This window comes from Chrysemys picta, chromosome 11 (assembly GCF_011386835.1).
Source record: "Chrysemys picta bellii isolate R12L10 chromosome 11, ASM1138683v2, whole genome shotgun sequence".
NCBI classification, from domain to species: domain Eukaryota; kingdom Metazoa; phylum Chordata; order Testudines; family Emydidae; genus Chrysemys; species Chrysemys picta.
The window spans coordinates 78,029,789-78,052,975 of NC_088801.1; the positions used below are offsets into that span (position 1 = coordinate 78,029,789).

The following is a 23,187-nucleotide window of genomic DNA, read 5'->3' on the forward strand; positions in this document are numbered from 1 at the left end:
AAGGATGGCAATACCATGCCATGCCACACACTCACCTTTCAGAGCTGGACTCCCAGCCAGCAGCATGTAGCTTCCTGCAGCTGGGGTAGGTTCCAAGAGTCTGACCTGGCCTCGGGAGCAGCCCATGCAGAGGAAGTCCTGTTCCTCCAGGACTAGCAGCTGGAGTGTGGCACTTGAGAGTTAAAGGGGTCTTGGAGAGAGAGAGAGTAGTAGTAACCACAGCACCCCCCGATCACACGGCCCTGGGTGGTCACCCACTCGCTCACCTGTAAGACTAGCCCTGCCCCCAGTGAAGTGACAACCCCCACATATCATGCCACCTCACTTTCTGCACTGCTGCTGCCTTCAGAGATGGGCTCCCGGCCAGCAGCTGCCACTCCCTGGCTGCCCAACTCTCTGAAATCTGGTTTCCCCTACAATAGTCAGATTTCACAGGGGAAATCAGATTTCATGGTCCGTGACATGTTCTTCATGGCTGTGAATTTGGTAGGGCCCTAAGAATAGGTAATGTACATTGTTGCTTTGAAGTACATCTCTGTTTCCTAGGCATACACCAATAACTAGTTGCATTAATTAGCATAAGGCTATTCACCATTCAAACGTTCATAGGTAGTTTACTACAAACTTCAAAGAGAAATAAAGACACATATTACACCACAAGTTCCATCTAATTGTTAATATCCCTTTTTGATCTCTGAATCAATAGACTATAGTAATGAAATATTTTAGACAGGAACAGAAGTTTAGCATCTACAAGCTAAATAGATCACATTGTTAAACTTTAACAAGATGTAGGCACACAGACAAATACAATTAGTATCTACTTCCGATTCTCTATCAAGAACTCTAGTTTGTTAACTCTCTCTAAGGAATGGCCGTTTACCATTTCAGTACTCTTCTAAAATATTCTTACGGGTTGTTTTCAGGTCACATAGCCTGCCGGTTGCTTAACTCTTGCTGGTTCAGCATCATAATTATCTAGACCATCCCTGACAGGTGTTTGTCTAACCTGCTCTTAAAAACCTCAAATGATGGAGATTCCACAACTGCCCTAGGCAGTTTATTCCAGTGCTTAACCATCCTGACAGTTAGGAAGTTTTTCCTAATGTCCAACCTAAACTTCCCTTGCTGCAATTTAAGCCCAGTTTCTTGTCCTACCTCAGAGGTTATTGAGAACAATTCCTTACCCATGGCACTTTCAAAGTGCCAGACTGACTGGAAAAGGGGATATGACTGTTCACATTTTTAAAAAATGCTAAAACTATAAAATAATGGATGTGCAGGTTTGCATTCCTTTGGCCTGCGATCAGTAAGAAAGACTATGATGTTAGTTTAAACGTCATGCCCATTGCATTGTTTTTGTATTTTTCTTAAAATAATAAATGAAGTAAAGCCCCTCATAGAAGATCATTTTGTTGATCTTGGGGGTGATTTTTTTTTTTTAATTTAAGGCTCCGCCTAAGGGCTTGGCGACACTCAGTGCACCTCTGTAACGCTTCCACCTACGCCTACCAGAGAGTTTCTGCCATCAGCCCCCTCCATGAGAAGTGGTAACTATGTTGAGGGGTGAAGCCTTCAGCCCCATGGGAGTTTGGTTGGTATAACTGCGTGGCTCAGGGCTGTGGTGATGCAGTTATACCAACGTAAGTTTGTAGTATAGATCAGGGCTAGGGAAATGAAGCCACACTTGCTTGGCCTTCAAACCACTTTTCATCTACATTGCTCTAGGTAATACAATTTTTCACCCATTGAACTAATCCCATTGTTTGCTGTACTGTTGACTGCTCATTTGTTAATTGACGAAGAGTCTATCATGTAAATCAAAATAGACTGCAAAAGCCCGAGGGAGCTAACACTTTTCTTACCTATTGTATAAAGAGTAAAAGACTCAGTGATTGTGAAACATCGTTAATTCAAATACAATACTGATGAAGTAGGATAAATAAAGAGCCTAAAAAAACCAAACTATTTTGAAAGGCACTGATTCTGCAAAATGTTCTATGCGCGAGGACTCTTGTGCCCACTGACATCTACACGGGCACTGAGATGTGCCCACGTGGAACAACTTGCAGTTTGGCCCAAGATTCTCTCTCCATGGATCGGAAACAGCATTAGTAGCTTTCTAATGAACTGTGTTTGAACATGGTTCTTGCTGTAAGGATGCCGACAATACAAATCTCAGTGTAGACTGGACCTTAGATGCTGATCCTGCCAGTTGCTCGTGTACATGCAGACTGCAGTGCCTGCACAGAGCTCTCTGTAAGATCTTTAGGGCAGGGGCCATGTCATCTCTGTGTTTCTCCAGCCCCTAGCACAGGAGGAACCCATTCCTGAACGAGGCTTCCACATGCTTACCACAGAATAAACAACAGTACTAAAAGAAATGTTAGTTTCAGGGGGAATAAAAGTGGAATGTTTTTGAAGCTAGAGCCTACAGAGAACAACTGTTTTTCAGTGCCCAACTGTAAAGGAAGGTCAGTTCAAGTGGCTTTTATTTGAGAAATGTACACGGACACTTTTCAGGGTTACCCGAACTGCCTGGGGTGAATCACTACCTCACAGCAGGAGGGGGCCCTGTCTGTGGTCCAGCAGAGGAAACTCTCCCTAGCCACTGTTGCCTGGCAACACAGCTGCTCCAGGCTCCCTGAGCTCTGCTCTTCCCCTCTGTAGGCTAGCAAATTTACACACCCTGCTTTGTTGCACTTATCTTCTGGACACCTGCAATGCACACCAATCCCCTGCCTCCATGGACACGGTGTACCCCAGTTCACCACTTATCTTAGTTCAACATGCTCCTTAGCACAAGGCACTAAGACACCAAATTAAACCCTAACAGTGTTTAAGATTAAGATTCAAAATAAAGGCAAGTAAAAGGACTTGGAAACATAAGGATACCGGTTAAAAAAAAAAAAAAAAAAAACCCGCATAAGATGCAAACTATAGCCTGTACTTAACAAGTTACTGTCCAGTCCAACAAAGTATTTCTCACCCAATGGTTAATCCTTCGTGCTTGTCCAGCCCAGAAAGCTGAGATCTACTATTCATGAGACACACAGCCCTGTGTGTTACGTACACCATATTTTTAGAAGATTTCTCATTGTGTGTAAGACAGTTATATTATTCTAAACAGGGTCCAAATGGGCAACACATTATTCCATAGGAGGGTCCATGAGTGTCCAGAACTAAGATTTGATACATGCAGATAGAGACATGTTCCCAGGTGCGAGTTAGTAGGAGAGATTTTACAACTGTGAAAAATAAATATTCAAAAGAAGTGGATGCAACAGTACTACTTCCCGCAAAATTAGGACCAGACTGCGATACCTTAGTCATGTTAACTAGGACATTATTCCATAAATAGTCCTACTGAAGTCAATGGGACTACTTATGGATAAAGATGCTAGGTGCTTTTTACTTTGAATAAGCAAAGATTTTGGCCCTAAATGAGTTAACACACTTACCTGAGGTCAAGAAGAAAATTGCTTGTGGAGCTCTACAGCAACTCATGCATGAAATAATTATTTAAATCACTGTTACTTTTATATGTATACATCAACCTCGAAGGAAGACTCTCTGGGTAGCATCTTTCTCATCTTAAGTCTTTTTCAAAGCCAACTTCAGATATTGGACACATGACTATATTTGAACAATTGAATGAATTGAAACTCAGATTCCATTTTTCTACCCTCTTTCCCACTAAGGATATGGTGGGAGGAGGACAGCAGTATAAAGGAGTAAGCACTGTAGTTTTCAGCTGCTCCAGTAGATACTTCAACATACATTTGTGTGGTTTGATATTGGAGTCCATTGCTGGTTACAAGTTACATATACAACTGCACTTTGCTTCAAAGATGAGCGGTTTGGCTGAATTTTATTACACACTACAATGTAAGGCATTCTGTTGACACTATATGAAGTTAACAGATATCTGTTAAATAAATCACTTAATACTTAAGTTAGTTGTATCCATGCTACTTGGTTTCTTAGTAGAATAAGGATTTATTTTTCTGGGTCTTCTTTCTTTTTTTTGCAACGTGATCAGAAATGGTTTTTAGTCAGTGGCTGGAGGTTTGCACCGGTGATTCCATTTAGCTCCTCAAGAATTTGTTTTTCCTTCTGATACATCTATGAGTGGGGAAAAAACTCAATAAGTATGCTCATTTTCCCTTCATGTACATTCTTTATAATTTTAAGCATTAGACATTAAAGTGCTGTTCTAATCCGAAAAGTACACTATGTAAAAAATGGCAACTTCTTTAAACAGATCTGCCCGTGTGTGAATTCAAAGTCGTAACAGATGAGTTATGGATAAAAGTAACCGCAGAGCCAACACAGTTAAGATGAAGTTAGCTGGATTCTCTTCATGCAACTGGGCTGCACAGGTGTCACATAGGACATAATTTCACCGGCAGAAAATAAGTACTGTGATGACCAAATGAGAAGGAAAGAGCCCAGTTTGTGTCTGCAGAGCTGGCAGTCAGGAAACCATGTCTTTGCCTGACATCCACCCACCCATGTGATACAGAATCAGTGAGACACAATAAATCCAGAACCCACTATGCCATATTTACAGTCACATTTCTGACCAGAACTGCACTTTACAAGAATGGGCACTAAAACTGCATCGTGCCTTTCCTTTTAAACCCTTGCTTACATGAGAAATGTTACCTAGGAACTCAATAAGACGTCTCACATGAGCACACAGCGATTCACATGGATAAGCAGGTACAGGACTGGGCTCTTACACAGACCCTTTCATTCAAGGATTTCAAAGCACTTCTAGTGCTCAGTCCTTCCAGATACACAGTACTCTTGTGGGGTGCTGGCTGTCCTTAGTTCCCACTGATTGCAGTCACATTTAGCTATGGTTCATTAAGAAAACTGGAGATATGCCTGCAAGCATGCAACCTCTGCCTATGATCTTGTCAGCTCTCACAAACCAAGCTAGGCTGAGCCTGGTCAGTAATCGTATTTGAAACCAAAGGAAATCCAGGCAGTGGTGGCTACTTAATCATAGAATCTCAGGATTGGAAGGGACCACAGGAGGTCATCTAGTCCAAGCCCCTGCTCAAAGCAGGACCAATCCCCAACTAAATCAACTTCTGCTGCAATAGGCGATTCTTCCCCCTGAGTAAGTATCGAACTAACACCTCAAATTGGAGTTAGGGCATTAGACTGTTGGAGGTCCCAATTTTCAGAAAGGATGTAAAAAGCAGGCCCTAATTAGATGGGCTATTAAACACCTCAAAGTTTTTTCCACAAGAAAAAGGTGTGAATCTTGATGTTCTGGCAAGATTCCAATGTGGTTAATTACATCTGCTTATGGGAGGTAGTATACATATTCCAGTTGTCAGAACAGGGAACGGCCATACCGCGTGTGGCAAGGCACCTTCCTTGTCTCTCCAGCCTCAGCACTTCTCCCTTTGGTGAGATGGGCCTGGGTTAAATCAACCCGTCTGCCGCACTGGGGCAGTCTTTGTCTTCCCCCTTCTGTGTTCCTTCGGCCGTATTTTCTGGGTAGGTCTAAGGGGTGTTCCTCCAACAAACAGAAGGGACTATTTCATTAGACGCTACTACAGAGGGAGATACCTTCCCCGCCTCCCCATTGGGGTGGGGTATCATCCTGTGGTTTGCCCCGGGGAATCAGTCCTTCCCCTGGCAGGCACTCAGGCTTGTCTGTTTCCCCTACGGGAAGGAGCACAGCCTCTCCTCCTGGAGATGCTTATTTCCCTGCTCCCACTAGGCTAGTAACAGCCTGCATGTGTCTCTCAACAGGGAGGGAGGGGTGGGTGGGTGGGTTTGTCTGTCTCAGCAGGAGAGGGGCTTTAAAAGGTCTCAAGAGGCCCTTAATTGGATTCAGGTGTTCCTAATTGACCTGAGGTAACCCCTTCTCAGCTGACAGGGAAGAGGGCCTTTAATATTCTACAGTTTACATATCTGCCTTCCCACACCCTCTTGCAGCCATCCGGCCTGACTGTCACACTAGGTTCTGTTCTCCACTCTAAGTAGTCTTCTGTGTGAACTTGCACAAATAGTTAAAACGCTGTCTGTTTTTACATTTGTAAAATGAGGATAACCCATCAGATCATCTCAGAGGTAAGGCTATACATAATTGCACAGCATTATTTCCTAAAATTCCAGCTACAGTTTCAATTAGATATTTTTAAACCACTTCCTCTCCTAACGTATTGTAGCCTTGCAAAGTTATATGGCTGCTGCGCGGATTCCTGCCCCATGGAGGAACAGTTGTGTCTCCACAGTTAAGGCTGAAAGAGCCCATACTAAGGCCTGTTTTTGAACCCTTTTAAACACAGATGTAGTTCTTGAGGATTCTCTAAGATGAAAGGCACTATTAGAACTTTTCACTAATACTTTCACGGTTTGAATGTATGTATGAATGACTGGCTGCAAAGTGCCCCTGAGAGCATCAGGATTAGAAGGTTATACAACAATATGTATGAATAGTCAGGAAAATGTCTCTGCATTTACAATAAGGTTTTGAATTTGATGTACCATCACTGATGTATTTTGGGCATTCTTAATATATACACCTCTACCCCGATATAACGCGACCCGATATAACATGAATTTGGATATAACGCGGTAAAGCAGTGCTCCGGGGGGGGGGCGGGCGAAGGGGGGGGCTGCGCACTCTGGTGGATCAAAGCAAGTTCGATATAACACGGTTTCACCTATAACGCAGTAAGATTTTTTGGCTCCCGAGGACAGTGTTACATGGAGGTAGAAGTGTATATATATCTCAGCTTAGGTAAGGACATCCTTTTACCTGCTCCCACTCTGCTTCTGTGTTGTGCTGGTATCCCAGCAAATGGCATAGTCCATGAGCTGCAGTCACCTGTCCAAGGTAACAAAAATGGTTTTAGTATTTTACAAATCTCTAAACATTTATCCATGTGTGCATCACTGTAGTATGTAGGGGCTATCTTGCAATATTTAGCACAGTTCTTCACAAAGAAAGTGACAGTAATAAAGTTAACTACTTTTACTAGCCAGTACACGAAGATCAATAGTCTAAGGCACATGGTCCTTGCATACCTTGTACTGAGATGGGAAAAGGGGGCAAGAGCAGAAAAACTGCAAGAATGACTAACTTTAATCTTCTGAATATAGTCTAGCTTTCTCATATGTTGTCAGCTATATGTATTCTATTGCTTTTGGGAAACTTTCAGAGGAAAACCAGTTAATACTCCAAAAAGTACAGGAACAGGTTATATCTAAAGTCACCAACCAAAAGAAAACAGAAATTCCAGAGGACAGTGTTTGTAATAATAGCTTCCTCTGACAAGTCAGCCACAAGTTTGTCTTCAACCTCTTGTAATCAAAAAGGACATTTTCAAATGGTAAAATATCTTGTCTATGGTCAAGTCCAAGAAAATACACCTGCTGCTAATCAAAATAACCAGATGGGTCACTGGGAACACAACTCCATCTCCTGCTCTAATCTTCAAAAGTTATCAGTCTCAGCAACTCCACTGATTTCAAATGGAACTATGCCCGCTTACGGCACCAGTGGATCTGTGGCCATTTTCAGAGGTGCTGAATAATACAGCTCCCACTCACCTCAATTAGAATTGTGGGCACTCAGAGCCTTGGGGACAAGGCAGGGAATTGTTCTATGACTTCAGTAAATCAAACTTATGTTCCCTGGCAGAAGATACATGAGGGTACACAAGAATAGGTTTAAATAAAGAAGCATTCTTGCCTTCAGCATTCTTGCCTTCAGCATCCCTTTCCTCTTTGGGGCAAAACTCACCCTTTTCCTCTTTCCAAAATAGAGATGAAACAGTAAATAAAAAATAGTTTTAAAGAGATCAGAAAGTTTAAGGCTTATGTCTACACTACAGAGTTTTGTTGGCAAAAGTTATGCCACTTTAATTAAACCGCTATTGCATGTCCACACTATGCTCCTTGTGTCGGCAGAGTGCATCCACATTAGCAGCTCTTGCATAGACAAAGAGCAGTGCATTGTGGGTACCAATCCCACTGTGCAACTGGCCACAGGGTGCTTTGGGAAGTGTTTGCAATGCCTCATGGGGCAGGTACAGCATCACGTGATGCAGGTTTCTCAATCCCATCCTTCCATGGGCATCCTACTAGATTGCCAGCTGCTTTTCAACTGAAGCGTGGGGGGGGGGGGGGGGGAGAGACAGCGTGTGTGTGTTGGGGGAGAGTGAGTGTGTCGGCATGCTGTCTCTAAGTTCAGACAGCTGCCAGAAGCAACCAGCCCTGAGGCAGGGGAAGGACGACAGGTGCTGGCCGCCGCTTCCCACAGATCCCATTGGCTGGGAACGGCGAACTGCGGCCACTGGGAGTTGCAGGTGGCCGTGCCTGTGGACGATCAATGTAAACAAACTGTCTCGCGGCCCCCCAGCGGATTACCCTGATGGGCTGCAGTTTGCCCACCACTGATTTACACTGACACTTTGCTGCTTTAAGTTTGCCGCAAAAAACTTTATGCCTCTCATCGAGGTGGTTTTATTTTGTCACTAAAACAGGGCAGTTTTGTCGTCAAAAGTGGCATTGCAGTGTGTACACTTCCACTGTTTTGCCTCCAAAAGCTGCAGAGTTTTGTCAGCAAAAGGCAGAGTAGACAAGGCCTTAGACTGCAAGAGCAACATGGGGACCTGCAGCAGGGACTGAAAGCCATTACACTCTTTCTATGTTTAAAAGGTGGATCAAACTTATCTTTAAAATCTTTAAAAGAATCACGCTAAGTCCCTGAATTCCATATCCATGATTTTATTGCCAGAAGGTACCATTAAGATCACCTAGTCTGACCTCCTGTGTAATAGGCTATAGAATTTCACCCAATAATTCTCAAACCAAGTCCATAAGTTTTTGGTTGAGGTACAGCATCTTTTTAAAAACAGCTCTAAATCAAGACTGAATGTCAAATGATCCACTACATCTATTGTTAAGTTGCCGTTAACCAAATAGGCACCTTTTTTCCAGTTGGCATTTCTCTAGTTTCAGCTTCCAGCCACTGGATCTTGTTATGCTTTTGTCCATTAGATTATAGAGCCCTCTACTAACAACATTTTCTCTTCTCTTTGTTAAGCTAAACAGATTGAGCTCCCTGAGTCTATCACTATAAGGCATGTTTTCTAATTTTTTAATTATTCTTGTGGCTCTTTTCTGAATCCTCTCTAATTTACCAATATCCTCCTTGAATTGTGGAGACCAGGACTGGACAGAGTATTCCAGCAGCGATTGCACCAGTACCAAATAGACAGGTAAAATAACTTCTTGACTCCTACTAGAGATACTTTTATTTATGCGTCCAAAGATTACATTAGTCCTTTTTGCCAGTGTCACACTGGGAGCTCATGTTCAGATGATTATCCATCAAACCCCCCTATCTTTTTCAGAGTCACTGCTTCCCAGGATAGAGTCCTCCATTGCATAAGTGTAACCTACATTCTTTGTTCCTTGATGTATAAAGCTAGGGATAGCTCACAAGGGGAGGGATAGCTCAGTGGTTTGAGCATTGACCTGCTAAACACAGGTTTGTGAGTTTAATCCTTGATGTAGCCACTTAGGGATCTGGGGCAAAATCAGTACTTGGTCCTGCTAGTGAAGGCAGGGGGCTGGACTCGATGACTTTTCGGGGGGGGGGGTCACTTCCAGCTCTATGAGATACGTATAGCTCCATATATTATTATTTAAACGTAAATGTATATAACATATTGTTTGTTTGTGCCCAGTTTACCAAGTGTTCCAGACCAGGCTAAGAGGTCAAGTCACCTCAGCCCATCTTATTCCACAGCTAATATCTAGAGATGCTTAGCCCCCATTACTTTCCGAGTTTTATTTTCTTGTTATACTGTATTTAAAAATAACCCCTATATGGACAAAGAGAACCAACAACAGGAACAGTCCTGGTCTCCTTAGTGTGGAAGTAACTTTAATTCAGCTCAGAGAAGCAACCACTCCTGGGTAAGTTATGGCAGCTGTTGCTTCTGCCCCTTCATGGGAGCAGTTTCTGCTGTTAAGACTATTGGCGAGACATGCTTGCTGCTCAGCCTCTACAGTGAATCTAGGGAGTATAGCTCCTAAACTGTCTTTTGAATCCACACAACTACCCCTCACTGTAGATTAATTCCCAGCCCTCAGTGCAGCCCAGGTGACACTGGCTAGTATTATTCTACCACTCAGTCTTTCCTCCAAAGTTGTAACAGCACTGAACACAGTTACCAGAGACATCCTAGCCACATTTAAGAAAAGACTGCAATTGGAAATGTGTTTTAGCATGACTTCGTGCTTACATGGAGCATATACATTTAAATTCCTTTACATCAGGGGTGGGAAAACTACGTCCCGCGGGCTGGATCCAGCCCATCAGAGCTTTGGATCTGGCCCACGGGATTACCACCCCTGTGGCGCCACAGGGCAAGGCAGGCTCCCTGCCTACCCTGGCCCTGCATTGCTCCCGGAAGCGGTGGGCACCGCATGCCCCCCACACCTCCTCCTGCACCCCAACCCCCCTGCCCCAGCCCTACATTCATGGCCCTGCATGCAATTTCCCCACCCAGATGTGGCCTTCAGGCCAAAAAGTTTGCCCACTCCTGCTTTACATTATAGGTTTGGATTCAGGACATTTTTCTGTAGATGAATCTTTGCAATGTCCATAAATTGGCAAAAAAACCTCCCCACCAGTGAATATTAGCATTGTTTCAACCATGGTTCCCAAATCGTGTCTCTGATGAGAAATCTGTATTAGTAAGCAACACTTACTGTAAGAATGCTGTAGTAATCCTCCCCATTTTCTTGGCACTGTTGATAGATATACTCTACTCCTAGGAAAACATCACCGAGATTGTATTCGTCTCGAAAACTAGGCTGAGGCAGCTCACCTGCTTTCAGATTCTGAAATACAGAAGCCCTTCCAAAAGTTAACAAAAGCGAGAATCTGGTTATACAGAGTACTTCTCATCCTCCAGGCTTCCCAAAGTTGTTACGAAGTAATGAGCTAGGCACTGGCACAGCAAGGTGGGTCATGCAAATGGAACCTTAGACACTAAAGGCTTTTTACTGACAAAGGAAATTAGCTAAGGGGTCTTTAACTTCCATTAGGACAGTAACCAGAAAGGGACTTTGATCTGACTGTATGATCCAAAGGACGAATCACCAAGCTGTGAAACATTTGCTATGTTCAGTCAGCCAGTATGTATAGGTCCAGCACCTAGTGTAAAATTTACACATGTCCTTGACTTGCTTAGGGTAGGCCGACACATCCCATGGCAGCAAGCCTCCTAGCCTAGGTTGACAGACTTGGACTAGTGGGACTTGTGCTAGCATTCTAAAAAATAGCTGTGTTACTCTTGGGGGAATCCTGCGCCAAAACAATTAAAAATTCTGCACAAAATATTTGGAAATTCTGCATATTTTATTTGTCAAACATAAGAACAGCCATATTGGGTCAGACCAAAGGTCCATCTAGCCCAGTATCTTGTCTTCCGATAGTGGCCAATGTCAGGTGCCCCAGAGGGAATGAATAGAACAGCTAAATCATCAAGTAATCCATCCTGTCTCCCATTCCCAGCTTCTGGCAAACAGAAGCTAGGGACACCATCCCTGCCCATCCTGGCTAAAAGCCATTGATGGACCTATCCTCCATGAATTTATCTAGTTCTTTTTTGAACTCTGTTATAGTCTTGGCTTTCACATCGTCTGGCAAGGAGTTCCACAGGTTGACTGTGCATTGTGTGAAAAAATACTTCCTTTTGTTTGTTTTAAACTTGCTGCCTACTAATTTCATTTGGTGGCCCCTAGCTTTTGTCTTATGAGAAGGAGTAAATAACAATTCCTTATTTACTTTCTCTACACAAGTCATGATTTTATAGACCTCTATCATATCCCCCCTCAGTCATCTCTTTTCCAAGATGAAAAGTCCCAGTGTTATTAATCTATCCTCATACAGCAGCCGTTCCATACCCCTAATCATTTTTGTTGCCCTTTTCTGAACTATTTCCAATTCCAAAATATCTTTTCTGAGATGGGGCGACCACATTTGCACGCAGTATTCAAGAAGTGGGCGTACCATGGATTTATATAGAGGCAATATATTTTCTGTCTTATTAGCTATCCCTTTCTTAATGATGCCCAACATTCTGTTCGCTTTTTTGACTGCTACTGCACACTGAGTGGATGTTTTCAGAGAGTCATAATGACGTCACGATCTCTTTCTTGAGTGGCAACAGCTAATTTAGACCTCATTATTTTATATGTATAGTTGGGATTATGTTTTCCAATGTGCATTAATTGCCATTTATCAACATTGAATTTTATCTGGCATTTTGTTGCCCAATCACCCAGTTTTGTGAGATCCTTTGTAGCTCTTCGCAGTCTGCTTTATACTTAACTATCTTGAGTAGTTTCGCATCATCTGCAAATTTTGCCGCGTCACCTTTTACCCCTTTTTCCAGATCATTTATGAATATATTGACTAGGACTGGGCCCAGTACTGATCCCTGGGGGACACCACTATTTACATCTCTCCATTCTGAAAACTGACCGTTTATACCTACCCTTTGTTTCCTATCTTTTAACCAGTTACCAGTCCATGAGAGGACCGTCCCTCTTATCTCATGACAGCTTACTTTGCTTAAGAGCCTTTGGTGAGAGAGCTCGTCAAAGGTTTCTGAAAATCTAAATACATTATATCCACTGGATCCCCTTGTCCATATGCTTGTTGACCCCCTAAAAGAAGTCTAGTAGATTCGTGAGGTATGATTTCTCTTTACAAAAACCCTGTTGACTCTTCCCCAACTAATTATGTTCATCTATGTGTCTGACAATTTTGTTCTTTACTATAGTTTCAACCAGTTTGCCCGGTACTGAAGTCAGGCTTACTGGCCTGTAATTGCCAGGGTCACCTCTTGGGTCCCTTTTTTAAAAATTGGCGTCACATTAGCTATCCTCCAGTCATTTGGTACAGAAGCTGATTTAAATGATAGGTTACAGATGACAGTTAGTAGTTCTGCAATTTCACATTTGAGTTCTTTCAGAACTCTTGGGTGAATACCATCTGATCCTGGTGACTTATTACTGTTTAGTTTATCAATTTGGACCCAAACCTCCTCTAATGACACCTCAATCTGGGACAGTTCCTCAGATCTGTCACCTAAAAAGAATGGCTCAGGTTTGGGAATCTCCCTCAAATCCTCAACTGTGAAGACTGATGCAAAGAATTCATTTAGTTTCTCCGCAATGGACTTATCCTCGAGTGCTCCTTTAGTATCTTGATTGTCCAGTGGCCCCACTGGTTGTTTAGCAGGCCTCCTGCTTCTGATATACTTAAAAATGTATTTGCTATTACTTTTTGAGTCTTTGGCTAGCTGTATTTCAAATTCTCTTTTGGCCTTCCTAATTACATTTTTAAGCTTCATTTGCAAGAGTTTATACTCCTTTCTATTTTCCTCACTAGGATTTAACTTCCACTTTTGAAAGGATGCCTTTTTGTCTCTCACTGCTTCTTTTACTTTGTTGTTTAGCCACAGTGGTACATTTTTGGTTCTCTTACTATGTTTAATTTGGGGTATACATTTAAGTTGAGCCTCTATTATGGTGTCTTTAAAGTTTCCATGCTGTTTTCAGGGATTTTACTTTTGGTGTTGTACCTGTTAATTTGTGTTTAACTAATCTCCTCATTTTTGTGTAGTTCCCCTTTCTGTCACCTCACTAACTCCTGAACCCATGCTCCAGTCTGTCCCCCCACTAGCCATTCTGAACCCCAGTAATCTTGTGTGCCCCACTCTGTCCTAACCTGGCTCTGCAGGCAGTGTGCTGTGAGGAACTCTACTCCTGGGGGAATGCTGGAGCACTGGGCATAGAATTTTGTATTTTCCTGCATAAAATACAGTTTGCCTAAGAAGTGCTGCAGTCCTGCATTCTGCCCACCAGAGGCTGCTGTGGCACCAGAACAGCCGGCATGAGCGCAGCGATATAGAGGAATTCTGTGTGTCCGCAGATGTGCAGAATTCCCCCAGAAGTACCGTGTCGACAGTGCTTTGAAATTGCAGCTTGGGCGGGAGCTCAGGCTTGGAAGTCTATCCCACTTCCCTAGGCTTCAGAGCCCAAGCTCCTGCCTGAGCCACAACTTCAAAGCACTATCTTTAGAGTGCTAGCATGAGCTCTGCTAACCCAAGTCCGTCAACTCTGACGGCAAGGCTAGCTCCCCCAGGCTGTGTAGACATCCCGTTAGAGGCCAGAGTTCTGCTAAATAAATAACACCACCTTTAGACATCAACATAGCACAGCTACTAAAAACGAGATCTGAATGTGACAAAAACGGAGGAATCCTTTAGCTAATTATTGTTTACCTAGGAAATATTTTTGCCACTCCTATGACCCAGTTGCAGTGGGGGAGGTCCAGGTTGGATATCAGGAAAAACTATTTCACTAGGAGGGTGGTGAAACACTGGAATGCGTTACCTAGGGAGGTGGTGGAGTCTCCTTCCTTGGAGGTTTTTAAGGCCCGGCTTGACAAAGCCCTGGCTGGGATGATTTAGCTGGGAATTGGTCCTGCTTTGAGCAGGGGGTTGGACTAGATGACCTCTTGAGGTCCCTTCCAACTCTGATATTCTATGATTCTATGACCCTAGGTGAGCAATTATACTGTTCTCATGTCAGCAGAAATCAAATGGGATCCAAAAGTGTTTAAACCTGTACCTTTGATGGAAAAGTTACATTTCCAATGCCTTCTCTCCCTATCCCTAGTACCTGATGGTAGCCGAATGTGTGAGCCTGTACCTTTTTCCTTTTAAATCTTGACTGCCTTCCATAAGAGAGCAACAGAAAGACATTTAGTTATTATCAACAATAATAAATAATCAAATTTCTTACTGGTTACTTTGAAGATTTAAACAACACTGACCAAAAAAGGCAAAAAAGCAGGAACATAAGAATGGCCACACTGGATCAGACCAATGGTCCATCTAGCCAAGCATCCTGTCTGCCAACAGTGGCCAGTGCCAAGTGCTTCAGAGGGAATGAACAGAACAGGTAGTTATCAAGTGATCCATCCCATTGTCCACTTTCAGCTTCCCAGTAGTGACACTTTAACTGCTGCCAGCTGCCTTGTGGAAGTAGAATTTCTGAAATGCTGGGGAACAGGCAGTGTATGTATAACTTGACTCATGGCTCTGTTTTCATGCATTTATGGAGCCATGGAAGGAAGAACGTATAAAACATCTAATGAGGATTGCTGAAGATGGTTTCAAAGAAGATAACCTCTGAGAGCCCTGAAACAGGTCCCAAATCACCATCAAGTTCCACAACATGTCTGGGATCCCCTGAAGCACTGTGTCCTACTGTATCAGCACAGAGAGTCACTGCAACAAAATATATCAAATTATTTTAGGATTTATTTAATAAGGGTTATGGTACTTTCTCTAATGGCTTGCAAAGAAGTCAGTTGTGTCAGGCAGACCAAGAAAGTAGTTGTGGAAAAGAGAAGAAAGGGAGGGGAAGAAAAATCAATTTTACCTCATGAAAAGGGAAGGAAAGCACATCAGTGGGGACATTTTTTTGCCTGTAGGTGCTATTGAGACGTTGAATATTTCTGTTATTAACACAGATAACGCCCAGGTCGAACTGCTGCACGTCCAAAATCTTCTGAAGGATTTCTATTCTTCTGCGAAGTGGGATTCGCCTGAGGGGGATGACTTTCTGCAGATTTCGAATGACTAAACTCATTAGAAACTATTCAAGGGGGCCCTGCAAATTAATTTTTAAAAATGAATATTAGGCAATGGTAGCAACTAATAATCCAGTAGCAGCTATGAGACACTATTGTTGCTTTAGGATCTGTGAAAGGGTAGACAAAGATATGGTGGAGGGTAAAACACGTAATTTTAGAAGCCAGTTGCTTTGATCTAGACAAAACAGCCTATATAGCCTATTGCCAATCATCTAAACCATCCAATCCCCTTACCATTTCAAATCTAGAACAAATCAGTCTATCAGTAACCAACCTGTGTCTGTTCCATCACATACATTAGAGAAGCTAAAGCTAGCAGTCAGCTGTCTACCTCACATTGGCAATCTCAGTAAATATGTTGGAGCATACGTCTGGAGGCTGAAACAACCCTCTAGGCTTAGAGAGGGACCCTTAAAGTACATAAACTGCACAGTACAAGGAAGGGTTACATGGCTCTCATCCATGGTTACACCCAAGTCCATTGGATAAAGAGAGGCCTCCTGTATAGTGCTGTCTATGTAGCAGCTTTCGCATCTCAAGGAAGATACTAGAGGGGGATTCAGAGAAGGACAGAAAGAATGCTCAAGGGCCTGGAAAAACTTGTATGAAGAGAGATTGAAACCACTAGGTCTGTTACCTTAGAAAGGAATCATAGAATCATAGAATATCAGAGTTGGAAGGGACCTCAAGAGGTCATCTAGTCCAACTCCCTGCTCAAAGCAGGACCAATTCCCAGCTAAATCATCCCAGCCAGGGCTTTGTCAAGCCGGGCCTTAAAAACCTCCAAGGAAGGAGACTCCACCACTCCCTAGGTAACGCATTCCAGTGTTTCACCACCCTCCTAGTGAAATAGTTTTTCCTGATATCCAACCTGGACCTCCCCCACTGCAACTTGAGACCATTGCTCCTTGTTCTGTCATCTGCCACCACTGAGAACAGCTGAGCTCCATCCTCTTTGGAACCCCCCTTCAGGTAGTTGAAGGCTGCTATCAAATCCCCCCTCATTCTTCTCTTCTGGAGACTAAGCAATCCCAGTTCCCTCAGCCTCTCCTCATAAGTCATGTGCTCCAGACCCCTAATCATTTTTGTTGCCCTCCGCTGGACTCTTTCCAATTTTTCCACATCCTTCTTGTAGTGTGGGGCCCAAAACTGGCCACAGTCTTCCAGATGAGGCCTCACCAATGTCGAATAGAGGGGAAAGATCACGTTCCTCGATCTGCTGGCAATGCCCCTACTTATACAGCCCAAAATGCCGTTAGCCTTCTTGGCAACAAGAGCACACTGTTGACTCATATTCAGCTTCTCATCCACTGTGACCCCTAGGTCCTTTTCTGCAGAACTGCTACCTAGCCACTCAGTCCCTAGTCTGTAGCAGTGCATGGGATTCTTCCGTCCTAAGTGCAGGACTCTGCACTTGTCCTTGTTGAACCTCATCAGGTTTTTTTCGGCCCAATCCTCTAATTTGTCTAGGTCCCTCTGTATCCGATCCCTACCCTCTAGTGTATCTACCACGCCTCCTAGTTTAGTGTCATCTACAAACTTGCTGAGCGTGCAGTCCACACCATCCTCCAGATCATTAATAAAGATATTAAACAAAACCGGCCCCAGGACCGACCCTTGGGGCACTCCACTTGAAACCGGCTGCCAACTAGACATGGAGCCATTGATCACTACCCGTTGAGCCCGACGATCTAGCCAGCTTTCTATCCACCTTACAGTCCATTCATCCAAAGCAAAGCAGAGGGGACAGCCTAGCAGGATATAAAATGACACACGCCAAACATGGTGCAGCTGTAAACTCGGGCACTCTGCAGTTGGGCGAGGCCAACCTGAAGGTTGTCTGTGCACCTTCCCCCCGCCGCTTTGGGCGCCGCCATTGTGATGCAGGCGCTAAGGACAGGACCCGCTGCCCGGGGGGGCGCAGGGCGTTTAAGGAGCGAGGCCGGCCGTGCTGCGGGGGTGCACAGGCGGGCAGCCAGGCACGCAGGGAGGAGAAGCAGCGTTACAGCACCTGAGACCGCCCTGGGGACCTGGCTTCTGTCCCGGCCACGGAGCTCGGGGGTGACACCGGGCGAGTCACTGCACAGCCCGGCACCGCTGGGCCCGGGGCGGCTCTGCAGCGGCAGCAGCGCTGAGCACGCGGGGCTCGGCTCGGCCCGGCGCGCGCCGCCAACCGCCCCTGCAGCGCGCGCTCACCGGGCGGGGCTTCCGGCCGACGGTCCGGAAACGGGGGAGCCCTGGTCCCGCCCAGCTGGTGCGCACGCGCGGAGGAGCCATCCGGGCCCCCCCCAGCACTGCGATGGCGGCGGCGGCTCTGCTAGTGACCCGGCCTGGTGAGATTGGGGGCGGGGCCTGGGACCGGCTCCCGGGGCGCGGTGATACCGGGCGCGGTGCCTCCCCTCAGCGCCCGACCCGTTCCCCTGCGCCCCTTCCCCTGGGCACCGCCCCCCCGGACTCCCATTCCCTTCCCCCCGCCTGTGGGCACCGGCCCCCCCTTCCCCGCCCCCCGCCTGTGGGCACCGTCCCCCCTTCCCCGCCCCCCGCCTGTGGGCACCGTCCCCGGCCCCATTCTAATGCCACCTGCCCGGGTACTGACCCACCTGCCCACAGCCCTTGTCCATGGGCATCACCCCTCCCCCATCCTCGTTCCCTGGCTCCTGCCCACTGCCCCCATTTCCCTCTGTGCAGGCACTGCCCTGTCTCCATTCGCTTGCCCAGGCACCAACCCTATTCCCTGGCCTCTGCCCACCGCCCCCTGGCCCCATTCCCCTGCCCAGGCCCTGTCCCTGGGCACTGACCCCGCCCCCCAGACTCCTTTCCCTGTGTCCAGGCACAGTCCCCATTCCGGAGTTGCCTCTGCCCCAGTAAGGGTCTGGGGACTCTCATCTGGCTACATGTGAATTATTGTATTCTTTGTTCACTTTACACCGGCTGTCTCTGAACAGGCAGTTCCCATTCAGCTGGGGGGCAGCGCTGAGATGAAAGTGCAGGTTAGGCTGTGTGGGCGGAGGACTACAGATGCACCTTTGCAGTTTGAATTTATGGCTTCTGTAGTAGGTTCAATCCGGACGCCAGGAATTTACGGAAAATGATTTTAAGCCCCCAAATTCAGTTGTGTCCACGCTGCTAGGTCTGGCTCTGTCCCATATGGAAAGATGAGTTTCAGAGCTGTAGCCTGGTTGCTCCTTGGAGTGAGTAGCTACGGTATATTATTCTGAGCTTTTTGCTCAGACTTCCTTCCTTTTTCTTGTGCAGCAGTCTCTTGAAAGTAGTGCATAAGAAATGGTTCAAAAAGTAGTTAATCTATTCAGTATCAGTAAGTGCAATAAAATTAAGCATAACATTTTCAGGGAGGGGGTAGTACCTAAAGCCAACACTGTACACTAGATTTTTTTTAAAGGCAGATAGTCACAAAGCCTTTACAGTCCAAAGTGGGGGGAAAAAATCCTTTGAGTCAGCACTGATGTTAACAAATTAGGGCCTGATTGTGCATCTGGATCTGTATGGGCAGAACCTCCTCATGGGTAAAAGTGCCTGCAAGGATGCAGGTGCAGGATCAGGGCCTTAATTGTACATAATGGTCATGTGTATAGTAGATAAATTCCACCTTATGGCTTAAGAAGGCTAAGGTATTTAGAAAAGTAATTGGAAAATAAGCAAAATAAACAGAATTGTTCCGGTATATCAGAATTGGGAATCCTGTAAGGAAAGCGGTGGTGCACTAGACTACAAAGGAATAAAGGGAACAATTAAAGATGAAAAGGACATTTCAGAGAAGCTAAATAATTTCACCACAGAGTATGTTAGGGACATATCTATCCTGACCTACTCTCTTCAGGTAATAGAGAATAAAGCATTGTCAGAGACTGAGCTGTCAGAAGAAGAGGTGCTGAAACAAACTGATTAAATAGCATCAAGTCATCAGGACTGGATGAGACATCCATGAGTTCTGAAGGAAGTGAAGAATGAAGTGACTGAGCTGCTAACAAAGCTATGCAATCTATTATCACATTCAGCTACTGTGTCACAGGACTGGAGAATAATACCTATATTTGAAAAAAGCAATAGCAGCAATCCTAGTGAACCTTACTATGGTGCCAGGTTAAATGGCTGAAAAGCAATTACAGACAATTTTAACACACCCATGAATGTGATACAATAGGGATGAAATGGTATGCCTTCTGTAAAGGGAAGTTCTCTCTCTCCAATATATTCAAATTGTTTGAGGTTATCAGCAAAATAATTGATAAAGAACTGGTAGATTAGGACTTTCAAAAAGTCCCTCACAAGACTATTAAGAAAACTGACTAACCATAGAATGAGAGAAAAAGTTATAGAGTAATAGTATTTAAGGCCAGAAGGGAGCACCAGATCGTCCACTCTGACCTGTATAGCACAGGCCTCCATAAACCCAACAACCATTATTTCACAGATTAGGAACCACAGAAGAGAGAAAACAAGATGTAAGAATAAATTATTTTTTTAAACATAGTAAAAAGTTAATAGGATGTTGCAAAGATGTAGGATAAAGCAATTAATAATTGTCTTGGCTGAACTTCCCGATTATAAATGGAAACCAATTAGAAAATGTAATGTAATGTTGCACATTTGTATTTCAGATTACTAGAATGACTGGCTGGAAACTGAAAGTTAACAGATGTTCGAGGCGTGAGCTCTCTTTGGCAGATACTCACTAACTCCTACTTTTGAAGATGAACCCTAACAGTCCTTTTCGCGGACAGCAGCCTTCTGTTTTCCAAGCACCTTCTAATAATTCTGTAGGAATGTTTCAGGCTCAAACACCATTTCGATTTGGTCAGCCCTCTATGTTTGGACAGAGCAATGGAGGATCTGTACAGAACCTTGGGTTTGCCCAGCCATCCAACTTTACTCAGCCTTCGGGATTAAGCCATCCCACTTCAGGGCAAACCTTGGGATTTGGGCCGCCCTCTGGGTTTACACAGTCTTATGGTCTTGGACAACCTACACCTTTTGTGGCGTCTTCTGCACCAACTACCTCCTCTGTTGTTGGAAACCAAGGATTCAGTTTTAAACCACCTACTAACCTTGGAACATTTCAGAATGCTTCTAACTTTGGAGTTACATCTGGAGACGTTTCAAGTAGTGGCCTTGTGGGATCAGAATTCAGCTTTAAAACACCAGAAAATGCAATATTTAAACCAATCTTTGGTGTTGGTTCCGAGCCAGAGAAAACACAAAGCCAGATCATCCCAACATCTTTCACATTTTCCCATCCAGTTAGTAGTGGGCCTGGAGTACTGGCCCCTTTTGGCCCTTCTCAAGAGACCAGTAGCTCTAGTACCAGTACAAACTTCAGCTTTTCAAAACCAGCTAGCAGCAGTAATTTGCCATCTTCCTTTGCCTCTTCTGTACCAAGCAAAACAGTAGAGGACGACAAAAAAGGAACAAAGCCGCTCTTTGGAAGCCCTAGCAGCAGCTTCACTACTTTTTCTAGCTCATCTGGGTCCTTGGATTTAGGAGCAAACTTCCAAGTCAGTATAGCGACTAAATCAGAACATGACGAAGCTCAGAGTGAGTCACTTGTCAGCCTTGTAAAAGGAATGAAAAGAAAAGAGGAACGAGATCGTTCCCCAAGAGGGCGGGATTATGATGTTGCAGAGGAGTCGGAGATTGTATCTAGGAGCGGTTATCCTCCAGATAAGCGGCCTGTTCGATTAAGCCGGTCACGTGGAGCAGCTGGCTTGTTTAGCCGGACATTGCAGGATATGATAAAAAGCAATAAAGATAGTGGACGTGTTAAGAAAGAGTTGAAAAAGGAAAGAGTAGAATCTGGAGAAAATGAACAGATGTTGGGAGCAAGTAAGTCTCTGTTTGCAGCGCCACGGCTCTCAGCACCATTAAAAGAAGGAGATGGTAAAGAGAAAACCGAAGCGAAAACTAAGGAAGGTAAGTGCTAGGAATCGGCACTATTCAATAAATCAGGTAGTGGAAATGAACGCACTGGCAGTGGAAGTTAACAGGATGGCTTGCTCTCTTTAAAGTTTTGCCTTTCCAAGGGATTCTTTGTTTTCCTTTTTGGAGACTTAATGATTTCATTTTACATCCTACCCTGGAGGTGCCCTTTGCGCTTAATCCTCTTTAATCACAAGAGCAACAAACAGCGCATGCTTTCAAATACGTCAGTGTTGCTTCTAAATTGTCTGAGGAGGTCACTGTGAAGACAGATACTTCTTCCTTTGGTTAGTCAAATGTCGGTGTAGTGGAGGTTCACCTCTGTGGCATTAATTAAGTTAATTACTCTTCCTCTGGGGTTGAAAATGAGTGACATTTAGTAGAGGTTGTGGGTCAGTTAGGAAAACATGAGCTACAGTTTAAAAAATGGCATTGAGAAGTGTATAGGGCACACATCACCTCTTCTCTCAACTCCTTTTGTGGTTGCTATTGTATTTAAGCCAATCCAGGCATATGTTTTGCTATGCTTAGTTTATTTAAGCTGATGCATAATTGTGCTGCTCTTTAGGCAGAAATTTCTGGATAATGTACTTGGTGTTTGATTTGTGTTTTGCAGGGTTGATTGTTTTTCAGAGTTCCTTCTTGTATTTCTTTCTCTTGTCTCCCAGTCCCCTTTGTGTACTTTTATCTCACCTTCTTCTTCTCCCTCGTTTTCCCACTCCATGTCAAATTCATATGGTTCTTCCATCCAGTTTTCTCTTTTTGTTCGGTATCTCTCTTTTGCTTTCTTCCCTCCCTTTTCCATTCCCTAATTACCTTATTCCTTTACCTTCCACCGCCATCATCATGGTTCTGTACATGCTGTTTCCTCATTCTGGGGATTCAGGAGAAAGAAAACGGAACTCTTGCAAGTCTATCAATACATACTTTTTAACCCAGGGGTTCTCAACCTTTTTCTTTCTGAGGCCCCCGCAACATGCTATAAAAGCTCCACGGCCCAGCTGTGCCACAGCAACTGGTTTTCTGCATTGTCAGGGTTCCCCCCCCCCGAACTCTGGGGTACAGATATGGGTACCCACATGAAAGACCCCCTAAACTTATATTCTACCAGCTTAGGTTAAAACTTCCCCAAGGCACAAATTTCTTTCCTTGTCCTTGGACGGTATTGTTGCCATCACCAAGTGATTTTATACAAAAATTCAGAGAAAGGTCACTTGGAGTCCCTATCCCCCCAAAATAACCCCCCAAGGCCCTTCACCCCTTTCCTGGGGAGGCTTGAGAATAATATACCAACCCATTGGTTAGCAATGTGAGCACAGACCAAACAAACCCTTGTTCTTTAGGACACTGAAAATCAATCAGGTTCTTAAAAGAAGAACTTTATTATAAAGAAAAAAGTAAACGAATCACACCTGCAAAATCAGGATGGAAGATAACTTTACAGGGTAATAAAAGATTTAAAACACAGAGGATTCCCTTCTGTACTCAGTTTCACAGTTACAAAAACAGGAATAAAACTACCTTTGTAGCAT

General features: G+C 44.4%; 3 protein-coding genes across 8 annotated transcripts in view; 1 reads left to right on the forward strand and 2 right to left on the reverse strand.

The window, feature by feature from the left end:
- POFUT2 (protein O-fucosyltransferase 2) overlaps positions 1-3,841 on the reverse strand; it is a 33,850-nt gene extending 30,009 nt beyond the window's left edge. Inside the window, exons 1-2 of the mRNA XM_065561193.1 lie at positions 3,462-3,841; positions 36-190 (exon numbers count right to left, since the gene is read on the reverse strand). The gene's annotated coding sequence lies outside the window, so the exon portion shown is untranslated. The remainder of the gene's footprint in view (positions 1-35; positions 191-3,461) is intronic.
- An 11-nt stretch (positions 3,842-3,852) lies between these two features.
- Positions 3,853-18,043, reverse strand: YBEY (ybeY metalloendoribonuclease). Of its 5 annotated transcripts, none has more exons than XM_065561201.1 (6): positions 17,918-18,043; positions 15,508-15,738; positions 10,756-10,887; positions 7,724-7,783; positions 6,788-6,856; positions 3,853-4,125 (listed from the first exon to the last, which is right to left on the reverse strand). In XM_065561201.1, the coding sequence occupies exons 2-6, from the start codon at positions 15,715-15,717 to the stop codon at positions 4,039-4,041; spliced, it is 558 nt and encodes a 185-aa protein (XP_065417273.1). In that variant the 5' UTR covers positions 15,718-15,738; positions 17,918-18,043; the 3' UTR covers positions 3,853-4,038. The 5 variants fall into 5 exon arrangements, with proteins under 5 accessions (XP_065417273.1, XP_065417272.1, XP_065417274.1 ...); XM_065561200.1 differs by lacking the exon at positions 17,918-18,043 and adding an exon at positions 17,733-17,873; XM_065561202.1 differs by lacking the exon at positions 17,918-18,043 and adding an exon at positions 17,551-17,575.
- Positions 17,917-23,187, forward strand: part of MCM3AP (minichromosome maintenance complex component 3 associated protein) — a 72,105-nt gene continuing 66,834 nt past the window's right edge. For both annotated transcript variants that reach the window (XM_005311342.5, XM_005311343.5), the window contains exons 1-2: positions 17,917-18,054; positions 20,341-21,649. In XM_005311342.5, the coding sequence (XP_005311399.2) occupies positions 20,434-21,649 (1,216 nt within the window). In that variant the 5' untranslated portion in view covers positions 17,917-18,054; positions 20,341-20,433. The remainder of the gene's footprint in view (positions 18,055-20,340; positions 21,650-23,187) is intronic.

Bases quoted from the DNA above. Each gene is read 5' to 3' on its own strand.
- YBEY (XM_065561201.1), bottom strand. From the start codon at position 15,717: ATGAGTTTAGTCATTCGAAATCTGCAGAAAGTCATCCCCCTCAGGCGA. The intron at 10,888-15,507 runs GTAAAATTGATT...TCTGTATTTCAG, and splicing joins TTTCCTTCCCTTTTCATGAG to AATCTGAAAGCAGGTGAGCT. The intron at 4,126-6,787 runs GTAAAAGGATGT...CCCCACTCATAG, and splicing joins CAGAAGCAGAGTGGGAGCAG to ATGTATCAGAAGGAAAAACA.